The sequence below is a fragment of the Heterocephalus glaber genome, unplaced genomic scaffold (assembly GCF_053883595.1).
Source record: "Heterocephalus glaber isolate CG9 unplaced genomic scaffold, H.glaber_assembly_v1.0 deba00001449, whole genome shotgun sequence".
NCBI lineage: Eukaryota > Metazoa > Chordata > Mammalia > Rodentia > Bathyergidae > Heterocephalus > Heterocephalus glaber.
Genome location: NW_028258300.1, coordinates 50,724 through 70,149, shown reverse-complemented (window position 1 = coordinate 70,149; position 19,426 = coordinate 50,724). Strand labels below are relative to the sequence as shown.

At 44.6% G+C, this 19,426-nt stretch overlaps 2 protein-coding genes across 7 annotated transcripts in view; one reads left to right on the top strand and one right to left on the bottom strand.

Moving 5' to 3' along the window:
- Czib (CXXC motif containing zinc binding protein) overlaps window positions 1–9,421 on the top strand; it is a 34,939-nt gene extending 25,518 nt beyond the window's left edge. For 2 of the 4 annotated variants that reach the window (XM_087214702.1, XM_087214701.1), the window contains exons 8-9: window positions 19–133; window positions 1,355–8,633. In XM_087214702.1, the coding sequence (XP_087070828.1) occupies window positions 19–105 (87 nt within the window). In that variant the 3' untranslated portion in view covers window positions 106–133; window positions 1,355–8,633. The other 2 variants (XM_004874674.3, XM_087214700.1) reach the window with 2 other exon arrangements.
- Window positions 1–11,858, bottom strand: part of Cpt2 (carnitine palmitoyltransferase 2) — a 32,231-nt gene extending 20,373 nt beyond the window's left edge. For 2 of the 3 annotated variants that reach the window (XM_004874668.3, XM_004874667.3), the window contains exons 1-3: window positions 11,544–11,858; window positions 1,713–1,793; window positions 259–365 (exon numbers count right to left, since the gene is read on the bottom strand). In XM_004874668.3, coding sequence (XP_004874725.2) covers window positions 259–365; window positions 1,713–1,793; window positions 11,544–11,695 — 340 coding nt within the window. In that variant the 5' untranslated portion in view covers window positions 11,696–11,858. The remainder of the gene's footprint in view (window positions 1–258; window positions 366–1,712; window positions 1,794–11,543) is intronic. The other variant, XM_087214699.1, reaches the window with a different exon arrangement.
- Window positions 11,859–19,426: the final 7,568 nt, after the last annotated feature.

Below are 19,426 nucleotides of genomic sequence, written 5' to 3'. Positions count from 1 at the left end.
ATTCTGCCTCCTTTTCAGTCACAGCCATGGATTAGATTCTGTCTTGGTCCTGAGTACAGAGAAAGCAAGTCACTGCTTCTGGACAAGCGCCAGGCAACACCTTAGTACATGAGGAACTCTTCAGGAACAGGTGGTAAGCCATTACTTCAATGCTGGTCCCACTAAGAATGTTTCTGAGACCAAAACAGGAGAGGATACCTTATTTCCCATTATGGAAGGATCTGGGCAAAAATCATGGCCGCAGCTCAGCTGACCTACCTGAAATGTAGCTTGTATGTTTATTCTGCTTGTCCTGAGCAACCAGCTGCTTGTGCAGTTCCTTTCCAATGCCATTTTTAAAACTCTTACAGAATTGTTCTGTTTGCCTGAAATGTCCAAGAAAAGATAGGCTCAAACCATAATAGGAAATACATGATTTTTAGGCTCATGGCCAAGAAATCATACATGGAGCCTTGGGTTCTCATCAGCATATCCTGGAAGCTGGGAATGAAATGGGAAATTATCTCTGAATAGAAGAACAGGAGTCAATCTAAAACAGATAAATCTAGGATATCAGGATGATCAATAAATATCTCACAAAGGATCTGTACTCTAAGGAGCAGTTTGGCATTGAGAAAAGGACATAATGTTTGGAATAAAAAGTGTGTCTCTTTCGAATTATGTGACACTGGACAAGTTATTCAGTCTGTCTGAGATAATACCACCTTTTAAGATTAAAAAATATAAAGCTGAGGATGTAGAATAGTCTAAAACATAATACTTAGTAACTGGTAGCTGTTAATTCGCTGCCATACTGAGGAACTTCAAGTGACAAACAAGAATATTTAAAAGCAGGGGCCTAGATATGAACAGTTTGTCTGTTTCTCTGTCACTGTCCAATAAAGGACTTTTGTGATTCTAATATAATGCCAGTTATCTGTGCCAAAAAAAAAAAAATCTCATTATGGAAAAAGATGATGGAACCACACTGAACTCCAATAGCTTCATATAAGTCACTTTTTGACCACATCCAATATCATTATTGGGGGAGTATTTTTTTCTCTTTTATATCCAATATTAGTTTTAGATTTCATTATGTATTAGTTTCGTAGAGCTGCCATAACAAAATATCACACACTGTGAGGGACTTAAAACAAGGGAGATTTGTTCCCTCTCAGCCCTTGAGGCCAGATATACAAAATCAAGGCAACTACAAGACCATATTCTCTCTGAAGACACTAGGGGAAAATCTGTTCCATGATCTCTCTTAGCATGTTGCAGGGTTTGTTGTCCTCTGCTTGTGGATGTGACCCGCCAGTCCATGCCTCCATCCTCACATGCCTCTCTCTGTGTCTCTTCTCTTTTGTCTTCGGAGGACACCAGTCATACTGGATTAAGGACCTATTTCACTCCACTAGGACCTCACCTCTTGGCCTCTTGCTGATGACCAGTACCACCTGGCATGCCAGCTGCACCTGCCAATGTCAAGTCCAAACCTGGCTTTCTGGCTTCTAAACCACCTCTGGTTGAGTCAGGCTGGAGGAACTCTCACCTCAGGGCTTGGTCAAACCTTCATGAACGAAAATCTATTTCCTGAACTTGATACTGCAGAAACTGGATTCTAGGTTCTCCATCAAGTCGCAGACATTGTCTGAAGCTTGGTCCACTCACCACTACTTGCCAGCCTCTCTCAAACCACAACAACCACGGTCCTTCGGAGTTTCAGTGTTTACCTGAGCTGGCTGTCATTCAGGAGAGGCTTCTGTGCGCTGAGGTACCTCTGAATGGTGTCTTCAAGTTTGGGAATAGGCAGCCTGAGGAGACAGAAAGTCAGGGTCAGGGTGATAATAAATCCAAGAGGGTAATCAGTTTCATAAGCCAAGCTGGTAAACCAATTACTGGATAATTAATTTCCCTGCTAAAAAAGCAGCAATGGGAATTGTTCATAAATTGGCATTGATGGGTGTAGCTCAGTGGTAGAGCACTTGCCTAACATGAATAAAACCCTGGATTTGACCCCAACACCACACATACTACACACATACACATTCATGTACACACACATACATGTACGCACACCTACACACATATGTGTGCATATACACACACCTCCCAGAATTTACTAATGTATCAATGGTAACTCTACTTTTAAGTAAAATAAGAATATAATTGGGCCAGGGATTTAGCTCAGTGGTGCCACCACCTGCCTCACAAGCACAAGGTCCTGAGTTCGATCCCCAGTACCAAAAAATATATATATATAATTATTTTGAATAATAATAGATTCAAAATGGGAAAGCAGAATCTGTCCTAGGTATTCCTGTTTTCTGGCCACAAATATAATATCTGTATGAACACTGTGCTAGTACTGACTGAATTCTATCCTTAGACTAAACAATGGCATTTTCCTTTCCCAGGAAAAAAGAAAATGGTTCTATTTTTAAAACTTTCGTGTGTGTGTGCATGTTTGTGTGCATTTGTGTGTGTGTATGGGTGCAAACTTTGATTTTTTTGTTGTTGGTTGTTTCTTTTTGAGATAGTGTCTCACTAAGTTGCCCAAGTTCAAGTTGTTTGAACTTGAGATCCTCCTGCCTCAGCCTCCCAAGTGGCTGGCAGTACTGTGTGCCAGTATGCCTAGTTCTATTTCTTATACATTTCACCACAGAGAATCATACAAGAGTGAAATGAAGACCTGTCCAAAAGCCAGCCCAATATGTGGCCTACATTCACTAAAGGGAAGAGCTGATCACTTACTAAGAAGAAAACACCAAGTACTTCCATGTGCTTAAAAATCAGGACAACAGGGTGCCTGCTGACTCCTCATTCTCTAGCAGTGGATTCTGGGGATGGCTGTGGTAGGGAAGTTACTGATCTATGGTGAAATGAAAACATGGACAGAGTGCAAGATGTATTTTTCTCTTTCATCTCAATGGTTTCACTGAAAGATATATCCCCAGTATTAAAACAATAGTGGTTTGGCAACTCAAAATTAACACTGATATTTACGTATGAAACCTAAATGTATTAGTCATTTAGGAACACTGAAACATTATCCACAAAGCATAGTTTAAAAACTCAGTTTATGACATACTGTGGTTTTTTGCTTATTTTCCAATGCATATTTATCCAAAACACAATAACAAAAATAAATCTAAATGATTTACAGCTGTTAAACTGGGCATGGTAGTGCATGCCTGTAAACCTGGCACTGAGGCAGGAAGATCACTATGAGTTTGAGGCCATCCTGGGTTACACAGTGAGTTCAAGGCCAGCCAGAACTACATACCGAGAAAATGTCTTCAAAAAAATTATTTACAGCTATTATGGACTGAGACTGCCCTAAGTAACCCTTCACAACACTTTAACACTAACTTATATTCACTGATTGACACAGAAAATCCCAAACACTACCTCATCTACCTCCTAATTATAAAGCTGCTTACTTACATTCCTCAGGACTTTGTTTTGACACTAGGAATATTAACGAAAATTTACCTTTTTAAAAGAAAATTCTAAATTACAGACAGTGGCAGTTTGATAAAACAGCTTGTATTAAAGACTTGTCATATTAATTCTAGCCTGCTCTTCCTTTAATGGGATAAAGCAAGTCTCAAGAGTGATGAGTTATTTTTACTAACAGAAACTAAACTAGATGGAAATAAATTGAGGCAGCATAGTTTATACACAAAAATTATTACTGTGGAAACAAAAATCATGTTTTCTATAAAATACAGTAAGGACAGCTTAATGAACATGCCAGCCTTCCCAGATATATATTTTTGCCTTACATAAAACGTCCTCAATGTAAATGCCATATAGCATTCCCGAATTACCTGCTACTGGGCAGACAATTGCCATGAGGATGAAGTTACTGGCTCACTGTGAAATGAAAAATATGTACAGTGTGATACTTATCCCAAAGCTAAATTTGCTTCATTTACAAGTCTGTCCTTAATTTTCAGATTATTTTGGTGGGGGTCATTAGAAGTCTTTCCTTTTAAAAAATCTTGATAGGGGCCGGGGATTTAGCTCAGTGGTGCTGCCACCTGCCTCGAAAGCACAAGGTCCTGAATTCAATCCCCAGTACCAAAAAAAAAAAAAAAAATCCTCATAGCCTGGTGTTTTTCTCCTTAATTGTACTGATCTGTGAAATCTAAAAGTATAAGAACTAGTGACTGACACAGGAGAAACAGAATGAGATTTACTCACACTCAAGCTGAGTTCTGTGGTCATTCTCTAGCAATATGGCTAGAGGTGGCAAGACTACATTTCTGGATTATGAGGTGGAGAAAACTGTCTCACAGAGAGATCTGAAATGCGCTTGTCAAGTTCCAAGCTCACCCAGCACAGTCTATCACTAACATGTCCAATATATTGGAGAGGTGAAGTCACCGCCTTTCAAATCACAGATCAAGTCTTGTATCCTGGATTTACTGTCCACGTGATCACGGGCAAATTTCTTATCTCTCTGACCCTTATGTCTCTATTTATTAAGTGATAGCTCATCAGGCTTCTGAGGATTAAATAATACACATGGAGAATTCCGCCAAGTACCTAATACACAGTAAACTTTGAACATACAGCACACACTAAAGTTATGGCTATCCAGATGTCTACATGTATATACTGATAGGACACTTTCTACTTCCTTGCTAGTTTCCTGCTTTATTAGGCAGAAACCTGGACCCCTTCTATTTCCTTCTGTCCTCTCAGCAATATCTAGTACGGCCCCACACAGCTATTACTATGCTTTGGCCCTTTCACTAGACCTTTTGGCACACCCATTCCATTCTCAAAACCCACCCTCTACTCTATAACATCTCCAGTAGGCCTCCTGCCTCCTCTCCTTTCTAAAACTCACTATTGTGAAAATACCACCTGCCTTTGGATTTATCCCTAAAGAAAGCCACTCTCTTAATTTCTAGAAGGGACCAGCTCCCTCACTACCTCCACCTGCCATCACTGTTTAACAAGTCTCTTTCCTCTCAAAGCCAATCATACCACCTCTTCCCAGTCTTCAACTTTATCCAGCTCCAACAACAGGTGAGCATTAACCAGCTTTCTGTGCAATGAAGCCCTGAATTGTAGCATTTACTAATTCTTCTTTTTTCTTTTTTTTTTACTGGGGATCAAACTTAGGACCTTGCACTTGTGAGGCAGGTGCGGTGACACTGAGCTAAATCCCCAGCCCTTAGCATTTACTAATTTCTCTGGTGGACAAATACTCCCACCATGGCCAGTTCCTAGCAGTCTATACGCTATCACTGAATGAGGAATGGGAAATAAATGTACAGCATTGGTTCTCATGGTTGTGGTTATGTTTAGAGGGTCTTCGCCATGATATTCTTCTTCTGAAATCCCTTCTCTGACCTCTACTAGCCACAGGGCAGGCATTTAATACATGTATGTTCAAGGAATTCATTGATATTCCTTTTTTTTTCTTTCCTGGTACTGAGAATTGAACCCAGGGCCTTGGCACTGAGGTATATCCCCAGTACTCTGTGTGTGTGTGTGTTTGTGTGTGTGTGTGTGTGTGCGCGCGTACGTGCATGCATGTGTGTGAACAAGGTCTTACTAAATTGCTAAATTGTCCAGGCTGAGCTCAAACTGGTAATCCTTCTATCTCAGCTTCCTGAGTGGTGGGATTTCAAGGGTGTACCACCATGCTCAGCTATTACTCGTTCTTTTATGCTGTCTTCATTTGGTTTATGCTGCTATAACAGAATACCAGAGACTGAGTAATCTATAAAGCAATTTAATCCTCACAGTTCTGGAGGCTGAAGTTCAAGATCATGGTGCTAGTGTGCTGGAAGGGCTTCCTGCCACATCACAGCCTGGCACCACATGGCAGGGCCCTCATGACCTGGGCACCTCTTAAGGTCCTACCTCTCACTGCTGCACTGAGGCTGAGGCTTCCCACACACAGACTTTGGGGGACACATTCAAGCCACAGCAGTCTCAGAATGTCTACCACATTTAGTGGCATTTACTTGTGTCTCTCCCCACCAGACTGGGAGATTCTAAATGTATGCTTGAAACTGAGATCGTGTAGAAGACACAGATAGCATCTCCACCCACCTTCTGGTTTTGATGTCATCTTCTCTGTTTCTCCCCTCATTAGGTCTTCTTTCCCTAAACATGCATGTTTTCTCCAGACCAGGTCCTCTGTCCTCTTTGACTGCATATTCTGATAGTTTACTGCTCTACTTTGATAGTTTCAACCTTGGCAGGCTCCTCTGAGCAGGTAGTGATGGAGAAAGTGGAAGAAGTGTGATCCTGGCAACTGTAGATCTACTCTTTGTTTAGGGAGAGCATGGTATGCTGGGAAAAGGGATGAGCTTTAAATCAGAGAAACCTGAATTCAAACAGTTCCAGACGGTGTATCAATGCCTACAAAGGGTGATGGGGAGGGAGGGTGGGATGAGACTAGTACAGTGGACCCTTGACTTACAAACTCGATCGGTTCCTATGGGCTGGTTGTAACTCAAGTTGGTTGTAAGTCAATACTGCTGAGATCTGAATGTTTACCTGGGTACATGCTATAAGTAACAAGAGACAGATGAATTTTCCATTAACCTAATTAACCCAATTTGTTTGTATGCCAGGCCAGTCATAACTTGAGGAGTCACTGTAGTGAGAACATGATTTTTTTTGGTGGAGGGGGTAAATGAATTGGTGGTGATGATTGCACTACTCTAAAAACCACTGAATTATATGCTTTATAAAAAGTGGATCTTATGGCATGTGAATTAAATTTCAATGAAGCTGTCACATTTTTTTTCTTAAAACAAGTCATTTTTCATCCCTGTGAGCAGCACTGCACAGTGGTTCAGAAAGCAGACTCCAGCCGGCCTCACCACTCACAGATGTGTGACCCTGCACCTAAGCTGCCTTGCCTATAAAATGGGGGTAATATGTGCACGCACCTCTGAAGGTCTGTACAGATTAAATGAGGTCATGCATGTCATAGTCGCAGAACAGTGCCTGGCACATAGTAAACACTCAGCTCTCAAGTCCTGGGGAACCAGACTTGGCTACCAGCCTGTTCACTTCCCTGGGAAACTAGCTCACCTTCTCTCCTCAGTGCCTAGCACAGGATTTCCCACTTCCATTGTGGGACTGCCTCACATCCATTCTCTTCTGGGAACAGTACCACGCTTTCCTGGAAGCTTTGCTGCTCCAGTCCCTGTGGTTCAAGAACTGACTTTAACTCAAACTCCTGGAAGTGGACTTACAGCTGACTGGTTCAGATCCAATGAGACCCAGTGAGAGCCACTAAGAATTAATTACAGACCTTTATTGGAATTTCTAGTAGGGCGGAATCTCTGCTTTAGCACTGAAAGATTTGGGTGTAAGTTATGCCTTATGTGCTGGAGGCCACTTTGTCACCTTGAGAAAGCCTGTTTGAGAATGTACACAGATGAAGAGTTCAGCAGGAAGGCAAAACAAGGTCCTGATGATACCATTTGAACCTCTTGATCCAACACACGTTTTTCAGCCTTTGAGCTATTACATCCCTATTTGCTTGGGCCAGTTTGAAGTGGAATTTCTATCACATGCTACTACAAAAGCCCTGAATGTAACAGTTTCCTTTTCAATGAGTATTCACAAGCCATTCTTCCAGTCAACACTTATTCTCTTGAAAACTGAAGATGTGAGAGCAACTCCAGGCTCTGCGTGCTAGCCCGCTTCCTCCGAGCTTCTCAAAGAGCTGCACAAGTGGCCTCACATGCTCTCCGCAGAACCTAAGCTTAGCTCCCGACGATGTATTCACAGCGCCTTGGAAGAGGCAGGGGCAGGGTTCTGAGATTTTCGGGGCAATCCCCCCACCCCACCCCCATCTAGAAGTTTTCTGCCATAAACAGACAGAAGAAAAGTAAGCACTGGGCAGATTCATCTCCTGTGTGAGTTGCTCTTAGTCACCTGCTATCAAAGCAGTCTGTCCCCGAGCATTCTTCCTGCAGGAACACAGCGAAAACACCTTTTCTATGTTTATAAGATTGAGTTATAAATATCCACAAGTTATTGAGTTATAAGCCCTGTACAGAGTTGCTGGGGAATAAAATTATTCTGGAAGTCAGGATGACTGGTCTAAAAGATCTGTCTTTGGGGCCTAGAACATTATTGGTTCTATGTCTGTTATTCTCCATGCCTTCTCCTGCCTCGCGCTTTAGAAAACCTGCCCACTATGTTTGGAACACCAGTTACCACATAAAGCAGTAGGAATTAAAAGAAAAGTCACAGATTAATGACATTTATTTTGGATCAATTATAGACCTAACATGATGCCTCGTAATGAGCCCTTCTCCCCCACCCAAGGCCAATTTCAATAATTTAAGGGCTAAAAGGTGATTCTCTGGCTGTGCCTAACATAAACCTCAAAATTTCTGATCACAGCACGTATTTCAGGCGCCTGTTCTTGGCAGGCACTGACCTGTCCTTCCCTCATTCCTCTAACCCAGGCACCTCCACACTCACATGGGAATGGTTCTCTTCCAACATACTCCAGACATGCAACGGACATTTGCTTACGACCGACCGCTATAGTGCTATGAATGTCTACTAAGGACTATGTGCCAGACTCATCACTAAGAGCTTTCTACCAGGGTGTTTGATTCTCACTATCCAGAAAGGAAGCTAATATTATCTTTCCTTTTTTTAGGTAAGATGACTTCTTCATGGCCATGCATCGAGGAAGAAGTAGGTTGGAATTAAAAGTCGGGTCTGAGATTCAGTCCCCAGCAACACACCCACACACTCAGGCCTGACTCGTATCTCGTGATCTTAAGGATTATAAGATGCTGCTTCCCAGTTACCGCATTATAACTCTTGTTTACATCTCCTCTTCTGAACTGTAAGTGCATCACCATGGCTGATAGGTCTCCAAACTCAATCAATGAGTGTTTATCAAATTAGTAATGTGAATGAGGTCAGGCTGATCCACAATTTGTTTCCTAAGGACTTGCAGTTTTATAGTCCAAGGTTATATCATAGACTCCTTAAAAATGACATCTAGCTGAAGTATATAGCTAAAAATGGGTAAATTAATCAATATTTACTTATTTATTTATTTTTGGTACCCGGGATTGGACTCAGGACCTTGTGCTTGTGAGGCAGGCGAGTGGCAGCACTGAGCTAAATCCCCGGCCCAAAATGATCAATTTTGTTAAGTATATTTTACCACACTCACCAGAGAGAAAGAGAGACAGAGAGAGAGAGAGAAACACTTTAAAAAATAGATAGCGAGGCCAGGGATTTAGCTCAGTGGTTCTGCCACCTGCCTCACAAGTGCAAGGATCCGAGTTTGATCCCCGGTACAGAAAAAAAAAAAGAAACACCTATGAAAAAGCAGATAGTGGCACAGTTTATAATAGCTAAAACTTGGAAATAGCCCAATTGCCCATCAACAGGAGACTAGATAAAGAAGATGTGGTGTTTTTTTTATAAAATGGAGTACTACTCAGCCATAAAGAATGAAAAACTTGAGACATTTATAGCTAAATGGATGCACATTGAGGCCATACTCTTAAGTGAAATAAATAGGACACACGTGTAAATACCAAATAATTTCTCTGGTGTGAGAAACTGAAAGTGTAAATAAGGATGAAAATGTATAACAGATAATGTGAAATAGGAAGAAAAGGGGCAAAGGGGAAGGGGAAGTGGGAGAGTAGGTGAAAGAAAAGAAGGGAAGAGAATAAATACGAGAAAATGAAAACATGGAAACAAAGTCTTTGTAAATAGGGAAGGGTGGAGCGGGGGAAGGGAGGGCAAGGGAATGGGGAAAAAATAAGAATCAAGATACATCATGTAAAGGTACAAATTCCCACTGATGAATGTCATCATATTGTATACCTAAAATGTACTAATAAACTTAATGAATAAAAAAAAAAAAAAGAAAACAGAATAAGCAAGTGACAGTGCAAAGGTTCCTAGTAGAAAGAGTCCAGGGCTCCCTGGCAGCATGACAATTACAAGGGTATTTATCTCAGGCATCTTATCTCAGCATGTTGCCATTCTGACATGACAGGTAATCATGGCTCCAGGAAGTTAACAAAATAGCCCAAAGTTACAGCTGAAGATTTGCAGATACAGAATCTGAAACTCAGTTTTACCAGACTTCAAAGTCAGGGGCTTTTCACCAAGTGTAACATCAACATGAATGTCAAAGATAATATATTTTACTAGCTCAGAATCTCAGAGACAAGAAATTTCATCTCTCATCTAACTCCTACTTTATCAATGAGTTAATGATTGCTTAAAGGGTGATGAGTGGTATTTTTTGTACTTACAGGTTCCTACAGACTTTTGTGCCATGGATAGGGTTGGTCTAAACAATCTTGAATATGCTTTCCAATTCTAAAATCCCAAACATCCCTCTGATCTTAAATGTGGGTGGGGCCTTGGGCTGGCCTGCCTCAAAGTCAGTGGCGATTCTGGGCTTGGCAAGTGAAGACACGCTCTGCCAGTCCACATGACCTTTCCCCTACATAGTGAGGCAACTCAGACACACTGGCTGTCTGGAGGAGGCAGGTCTCAGGCTAATCCTGCAGGCAATTTCTTTCCCTCTGCCCTCTACCAAGCTCAGATAATCTCATTATTTAGTTTCTCTTATATGTCTGCAGGGTAATTTCACAGAAATCATCCTTGGATGCTGCTGCTGAGAGCAGGGTGGGCAAGGATGATGCAGAGTTAAATAACTCCAGGATATGGAGAAAACCCACAACCCAGCCACTGGGGCGACGGCTGTCAAACAATGTTCTTTTCCTGGGGAGGGAGCACTGGCCTCCAGCCCCTAGACCTGGGTATTCCTGATGGCAATTTGGTAAGAAAAAAAATGAGAAGGGTTTTTGAGACAAATTTAGAATTGGGCCTCAGGAATTAAATGGTGAATGAGTGGAGAAGACAGTTCAGGTTTGATTTCAGGCAGTGAAGGAAATTTCTAATACTGAAGAGGAGACTTGGCAAATCAGAGGCTGGGAGACCAGAGACTGGTGACACTAGAAGGAAGACTGCACTTAGAAGTTACGGTGGACATGGAGGGTGAGGGTGAACACCAGGGGTGTGCCTATGGGGACTGAGGGTTTACTCAAAGGGCGGGAGACAGGAGGAATGAGGAGCGGGGCTGAGGGTTCCGAGTAATTCGTGGACAAGATGTATTGGGAGCTGAGAGGGGGTCACTGCTGTACTATGTGTCAGGAATTGGCTACTTCTCTCAGGGCAGTCATTAAAGTACCTCGGGGGATCCCTAGCTGGGGGGTTAGGGTGGTTTTGGAGCCGGGCAGGTAGAACATTTTTCAGGGAGAAATGTGTGAGATTCAGAATACATGGCTGGAAGATAGGTTAAACAGAGAATTTGAGGGAATTTAGAATTTAGGAAGGGTTCTGAAGAATCTGAACAGCAGGGGGTTGGTTCTAGAAGAAAGAGATCTCAGGGTGCTGGAGTTCCTGTACTGGGGCCTGGGGCTGCCTGCAAGGTAGAAATAGCTGTGCCAGTCCTGCCTGAGTGGAAGTAGGCGCAGGTCGACCCAGGGCTGGCGGCGGGGCAGGGAGCCCAGGCTCACCTGGGCAAGCTGTCCTGGTAGTGCATGGTGGGCACGATGCTGTGGTGCAGGTACTGGCCGGGCCCGGAGCCGGCGCTGAGGGGCCGACAGGGCGCTCCCAGGCCAAGGGCAGGGCCCGGGGACCAGGCGCGTAGCAGCAGGCGGGATATCATCGTCCGGGCGGCAGCGGAGGGAGAGAGCGGCGGCAGGTGACGAAGCTCTGCTACGGAGGAGAGCCGCTGCCCTCAGCTCGCGGAAAGGGGTCACGGACTTGTGTTCCAGGTCGTCTCCGCCCACGGGGGCACTTCCGGTCGTCGGCCGCCTCCGCCCCGCCCCATCTAAGCCCCGCCCATAAAGGTCCCCGCCCCGGACGGAAGGACCGCCCACTCCCAACCCTTGAAGCTCGGGAGGTGGTAAACGCAGCTTCCTAGCCGCTGACTCACTTTATCCAGCAAGGTGGAAACGGCAGCTGAAGCGAAAGAGGTGCTGAAATGCATTTGTGCAATCTGATAAGCCTAAATTGCTCAAGGCTCGGTCCCTGGGAGACTGTGGAGACTTTAAGCCTCTGCATCTTCATCTAAGTAGAGTTTACGATCAGAGTACCTCCTGCGATTCTGGATGTATTTCACAATAACTAGGTTCATTTCATCAAGATAGTTTGGTATGTGAAGTGCCCGGCGCTTTAAAGGGTAAGCAGTGGCGGCATGATTGTCGTCACTACGTGGTGATCCGCGGCGCTCGCCCGGCTGAAGGTCCTCCTGTCAGGCACATCCTCAGCTAGCGGGTTTCAGGGTTTATGCAGGAGCCCAAGACCGCGGAGTCTCGGGTCCCGCCCCCCCTTCCCTGCAGAAAGCCCCTCTAAAGCAGAAGCCCCACTGCGTGAACAGCCTTCCTCAGCTTGAACCGTTCCAAAGCTGGAGGCTCGCTGCTAAGGGGAAACCCAGTCCTGTTGGGATGGGGAGTCACTGCCCTCATGGCTTCTTCCTACTCGGACTCCTTCCAACTTGCCCGGGGCTCCACCACTCCTCAGTCATCGCAAACAACTGCAGAACAGCAACCCAAACCCACCCCACCCCACTCTCTGATCTTAGCTGAAGGATTAAGTATGTGCTGCTCCCATCTTTCAGAAGATGGGATATGGGGTATCACAGACATGAAATTATGCTGCCTGGCTTGAGGCTCAACAGAATTCTATTCCGGGAACACAACCTCCAGCTCTCAATCAGGACCCTGTGGGTTTGAGTCAGCCAAGTACATTGTGTTAGGGAGAGCCAGTCGGGAGCCTACCCAAAAGAGTGCTGGTTTGGGAGTCAGGAGACCTGAGTTTTGATTTCAGCTCTGTCCTTCTCTAGTTAGGTGACTTATGTTTGAACAGGACGATCAGTGACCAGCTCTGGCACTTATTCAGCAGAAATACTTAAGCATTAAACTCAAAATACTGATTATCCTAACCCTTGAGGAGAGAATACATATATCTAGCTGGCTCAATCTAAAATATCCATGCCATTTGCCTGTAGTGTATAGTGCCAGAAGAATATAAAATCCCTTCTGAAAAAAGATCAATTGCCTCCTAATCCTAAATTGTCGGAGTCTTGAAACTTGAGGCAGAATCTGGGTCTGTGCAGAGCTAAGGGGATGAGAGGACTAAGAAGGAAACAGTGGACCTAGCAGAAGAGCAGAGTGTCCTTCCAAAGACAGAGGGTCAGGGGATAGTGCCTGTCCAATCTAATGGCCAAAACATGGGCTTGAAAGCCTTCTATGGGTGTGTCACCAACAGGAACAAATCTAACCCCTGGCTGGTGTCCAGGGCCTTCTGAATTTTGGCCCCCACCTGCCTCTGCAGCTCCCATCCTGTCCACTGAAGTACTCTTTGCTGTAGCAGCACTGAACTATTCAGTATTCTCATACCTGTCTTTATTCCATGACTTATTATTATTATTTGGGGTTTTTTTTTTTTAAGCTCTCTCGTTACCTTGAATGTTCTCTCCATCCTTCTCTACCTGGTAAACTCTTACTCATCTTCAAACCCCATTTCAAAACTCACAACCTCTACTAAGTCTTCTTTACTCCTCATCCTTCTTCTAGCCCTCAGGAATGAATCCTTCCCTCTGTGCTCCCATAGAACTTTTCACATTCTCTTATTGTTATATATGTTAAGCACAATTGTATGAGTATGAGTCATTTAATTATCAGTTATTTAATTATCCATCCACCTCTCACAATAAATGTTGAGGTCCTTTAAGGCAGGACCTTGTTTTCATTTCTGTACCCTGGTGTGTAGCCTGGAGTCTACTGTGCGGAAGCACTTTGCTTCCTTTTCCAAGCGATGGCCCTGGAGCCCAATCCATATTTGGCTGGGTAAGGATCAAGGAAGCTCTTCTACTTCAAGAAAAATCCCGAAGAATAAATTGTTTGTACTGAGGTAATCCACAGAGTTTTGCTCTGTTTTGAACTACTATGAAAAAGCATACACAGTGGCCAGGTCAAAGCAACAGTCATACTCAAAGTTCTTTAAAACAATGAACTTTAAACTAGATAGCATTTCAACAACAAAAAGAAATCCTGTTGGTTAACCATGGCCAAAAACAGCATATGTGAACACACAAATATTTAAAGAAATGACAGGAGCTAGGAGCTAATGTTGGCCTGGTTTGAGTCCCAAGTTCTCAGGTTCTTCTGGTCCTTACTAGGGGGCAAATATTGCTTAAATTCACAGGCCAGACTTTGAAAAGCACTGCTTCATTTAATGGAGTTTGTTATAATGAGCTCTAAACTTTTAAAAAGAAACTGAGGGCCAGGGATTTAGCTCAGTGGTTTTGCCGCCTGCTGCACAAGCGCAAGGACCCAAGTTAGATCCCCCGGTACAAAAAAAGAAAGAAAGAAAAAGAAAAAGAAATTGAGTATGTGAGAAAGTATTAAAATACAAAAGAGTGAAACTGAAATATAAAAAAATGCTTTCTCTGCCACTTGTGGACATGCTAGATATTTGATTAGTCAGTAAAGATTAGTGGTGTGTGAAGAAAATCTGTTCCTTTTAACTTTACAACTAATCTGACATTTATTTTTTGAAGCATTGCTCAAAAGAATTGGAGAAAAAATATCAATGACCAGAGTGTAAGGAGCTTACTGCACAAGCATGTGCAGGTCATGGCAGATACAGTGTTCTTTTGAGGGATGCAGAGGACTAAAGCAATGCATCTCGGGCATAGGTGGTAGTCGTCTGAGCCAGTAGACTCCTGGGTGCCTCGTGGAAGACGAGGGTGGGGAGGTGGAGGCTTCACCACAACTGAGAGCACCTTTTGGAGCAGGGCCCTGGTTGGGGAGGTCCTTGCCCCTGTCTGGACTTTCTAGCAGTAGATTCCTGACTTGTGCATTTAGCTCTCCCAAGTGAAGAAGGCTAAGCTCACCTTCGACACCCTCCAACTGTGCCATTTTCACCGTGGGTTTTTCTGATGGCTATTGGCCTCATCCACCTGAAGCCCCAAAGCCATGGCTGGATAGAAAGAGGGAGGACAACTTTCATAATTCAATTTTGGGGCGGGGGGGGAAGATGCTCTCCACCTGTTGCCATCTTGGGCCTCAAACCAACATGCCAAGGGTGGCAATTTGAAAAGATGGAAGGAATCTAGAAAACTAAAGACTTTGTAGAAAAGCTGCACAGCTCCCTTCAAGTACTTTCCCTCACCCTCTTGCCTATGAGGCAGAATATTTCATGCACATCATCTCTACTTGTCTATATTGCATCACATGGCTAAGCCATGGGCTTGAGTTGTTCCGTTAGAAGCAGAAAGTTTCCATACATCAAAGTATGAGGTCTTATACAAGTAGATTTACATAGATGCAAGTCCATGAGACATCAGAGGGGTCAAGATAACTTCACCACCCACCTCTGCTGTCCTCCCCAATATCTGCATTTCTGTCCTACTTTCCTTTTCTATCCTATCAGCTCCAAGATGGTGTTGGGAAAAGCTAGAACCCAGATACAGGTCCTTCTTAAAATTGTGTGAGAATCCTAGTACTGGGGACTCCACCTCCTCATTATTTCCAGATCTGGAAATGTGGAGCTGATGGCAGCAAGGGCTGAACTCTGGGTCCTTTTAAGGTGACACATATCCAATCCACATAACCAGAGGGAGGGACCTCCACCCTGCCAGTGTCCACACAGGGTTTCTATCTTGTGCACCACAGGGGCAGGAGCCTGATGCATCAGGAATGACAGGGGTGACACTGGATGGGTGACAGGGGTGACACTTCCACATACTTGTCATGTAACCTTAAACAAGTCCACTTATTTCTGAGCCTCGGTTTCCTTTATTTGTAATATTGGACCAACACTTGTACTGACTCCTCAAGATGAGTACATGAAAGGAATTTGCAAACTGGTATGTGCAGATGTGGGTTTTTTAATTATTGCAAGAACAAAATCTCCCAAATCTATAAACTCTACCTCCTTTGTATTTTTCCTATTCTTTAACTGGATGAATTTAATAGCTTCTGACCACCTTCCCTGTCTGCAGTATAAGTTCCCTCTAGCCCATTGTCCATCATACTGTCAGTATATTTTAAAAACACAACCCTGGAAATCACAAAAATAGTAGTATAGCAATAATGATAATGATGAGAGCTAACATTTATGACATGTTTGTTATTTTCCAGAATTCAGTCTTCTTAAAATCCTAGCATTGTGACAAGGGTCAAACTCTTTACCTTAGCACTACTCCATGATCTTGTTTCTGGTGTCTTCTCTAGCCTAGTTACTTTCCCCTCCACTTGAGTAAACTCAAGTCTTTTCCAACATCGATTATCTTTCCCTCTTTTGTTCTAACTTGGTCCTATCATACTTTGAACTTGGTGCTACCTTGACCTCATACAATGAAGCCTTCCTTTTCCTGACCCGTCAAGCTGGCTGAATCCCCACACTCCCTGTCCTGGAGTCCCACAGAAAGCCCTCTTTGCCCAGCATTTATCATGTGCTCTTTCACTGCAGGCTCTTTTGTTGTTCTCCTCACTGAGGTCAATGCCTAATAGAGAGTAGAAGCTCAGCAAATATGAGCTAAAAAATGATCAGAATTATCTGGAGATCAGAGTTAGAAAGAATACCCAGCTCTGGGCCAGTGGTTCTCAACCCTGGCTGAGGACTAGGATCATCTGCGTTGCTTAGGAAAACTATAAATGCCTGAGGAATTTCTGATTCAGTAGTGCAAGGGCATAAAATACATATTTTATAAATCTCACCAGATAATTGTAATGTATAGCCTGGTTAAGATCACTATTAAATACCTTTGCTATTCAAAGTGTAGTCAATGGGGGCCAGGGATTTAGCTCAGTGGTTCCGCCACCTGCCTTGCAAGTGGAAGGATCTGAGTTCAATCCCCGGTACCAAAAAACAAAAAAACAAAAAAAACCCAAAGTGTAGTCAGTAGTTGAAGCCACTTGGGAACTTGTTAGAAATGCAGAACTCAGCCCCACCCAGATCTACTGAGACAGGATCTTTTCACAAGATCTCACAATGATTCATAGCCACATTAGAGTTTGAGACATGCTAATGTATTCATTTGACTGTCTTATACTAGCAACTAATATTGGTCACTTTGTGATGTACAGAACACATTTCAAATAGTAAGAGGAAAAGCAACTAAAAAATATTAACCGCCCACTCTGTGCTATGTGCTGTGGTTATGTTATTTCATTTAATCCTTACAACAATCATTAAAATAGGCATGGGTTACAATAGGTGTTCCCAGGACTCTAAGAGTTTGACAAGGAATCCACCCAGGATGAATTATTAAATCAGATGCATATGTATCTCAAGCCCAGAGATCCTAAGGTTCTTTGATTCCACTAAAGTCATTCTGTCACCATATTTTTGAGGACTTGCCAGATGGGATGCAACCAAAGCCCCTCTGAGATGCCAAGGAATTGAGATTTCTATCTATCTCACACAGCTTCCTTATATATCTAAATGTAGTAAAAAGAACAGGGCTGAACAGTGATTTTCGGGTCAATGAACTTCATCAGAGTCTTCCTAATAAGGACTTCTGAGCACTTCTTGGTGCAGTTGGAAGTGGGATGGTCTCCCTGTGGCCATGTTGGAAGCCTGCAGGATTCATGGAAGGTCACCCTTCAGTCACAGAACAAGAGAGAGAGAGCAGGGTCATTGTGTCAGGCCCAGGCTGCGCTTCTTGGGAAATGTCTTGCCTCCTTCCTGAAAATAGACTTAGTAGGTAGTGATTGCTTCATGAAGCCATCAGAATCTTCTTTGGCTTTTGTGTGTGTGGTGCTGGGATGGAACCTAAGGACTCAAACATGCTAGGCAAGAGCTCTACCACTGAGCTGCATTCCCGGCCATTTTAATTTTTTCAGACAAGATCTCTCTTAAGTTGTCCAGGCTGGCCTGGAAGTTTTGATCCCCCTGCCTAGCCTCTGAAGTAGCTAGGATTGCAGGTGTGCATCACCATGCCCAGGAAAACCAGCCCCTAACTTTCAAGACATCACTGGGGTGAATGCAGAGCTTCTTTACCACATTCAGGGAGTCCATGTGGTCTGGCTGATTTCTGGGGAGATACCAGGGGGCTGAACATGGTCTCCCAGCACCTCATTTAAGACTCTGATGCAGAGGACCGTAATACTGATTATGCCCAAAGCAGGCACACAACGGGTACTCAGAAAGATTCCTGCCTCCTCTTCCACCCAGGATTCCTCGTTTCCTCTCAGCTCTGGCCCAGTGCCCACCAAGGGCTGCCCTGTGCAGTCAGCCCACGCCCTGTCCCAGGCTTCCTCCTTACAAGCCTGCTGCTTGAGCTGCGACAGGATGGGCTCGAAGAGATCGTAGTAGACTCGGTGAGCCTCCGTGTTGTCCCGGATGTAGAGGAGATCATCCACCGACGTGGGGTCAGCTCTGCCCTGCCACAGTGTCAGGGTGTACCTGCATTCAGAGAGCTGGGTCAGTGCCTTCCTGGGACCTGGAAGGCCCTTGGTCCCACTCCTGTGCTCAGGATGGGACCCTAGACAGTGAATTGGGGCCAGGAGTGGCCCTGACCTGCCTGTCACCTTGGTGCCGCATTCAAACCCAGACTGTGCTGGTTCTAGGACTGGCTGCCTGGTTTATGGCATCTGCAAGCCTCTTCCTGTCCGTACCCCTTCACACTGCTATGGTTAATTTTTTTGGTAATAATATTTAACACTAATGCTGGAGAAATCTCTTTCTGAGAGAAAAATCCCAAACAGTTCTCACAGTCCGTGAGGGCCTTCCCCGTACAACCTGCCCGCATGTTAGAGTTGAGGCTGAGCTCGTGTGTGTGTGTGTGTGTGTGTGTGTGTGTGTGTGTGTGTGTTGCCACTGAGGGAGGCATCATCACAGGGGCCAGAGGCGGCGAAGGAGGACGTCCTGGCGGGGTGATCAAAGCACGGGAGGCTGCAGTGCCAGGACCAGAGCTCTGGGCAGGGTGGGCGCAGGCGTCAGGCGCTGAGGCTGTGGGGAAGCGAGCAGGGCTGGGGCGCCCGGGTGAACAGCTTGGCTTCAGCCCGGGAGGGCAGACTGTGGGGCGGCAGGAGAGCGAGGAGCTCAGCAGCGCAGGTGGAAGGGCAATTCTGGAATCGGATGCTGAGGAACGACTGGAGGAGGCCAGATGTCCCCAGGTCCAAGTATCAACACGGTGCAGCCGGCGGACCACAAGGCCATGTGCCACCCCACGCCATGCCACCCCATGCCACCCACAGCAGCCAGGGGCCTGTGGAAGTGTGAAGCTCAGACCTGGTTCTGTTGCAGGGGAGAAGAACCCAGGGTACTCAGGAGGCTCCCCGAGGACCTCTGGGGCCCGGAGCCCCCTTCCTGGTCCCTCCTTGGAGAAGAAAGCAGCCACGATGTGAGGAAAGGCGGCCGAGTCCCCAGTGTTAGTTACGTG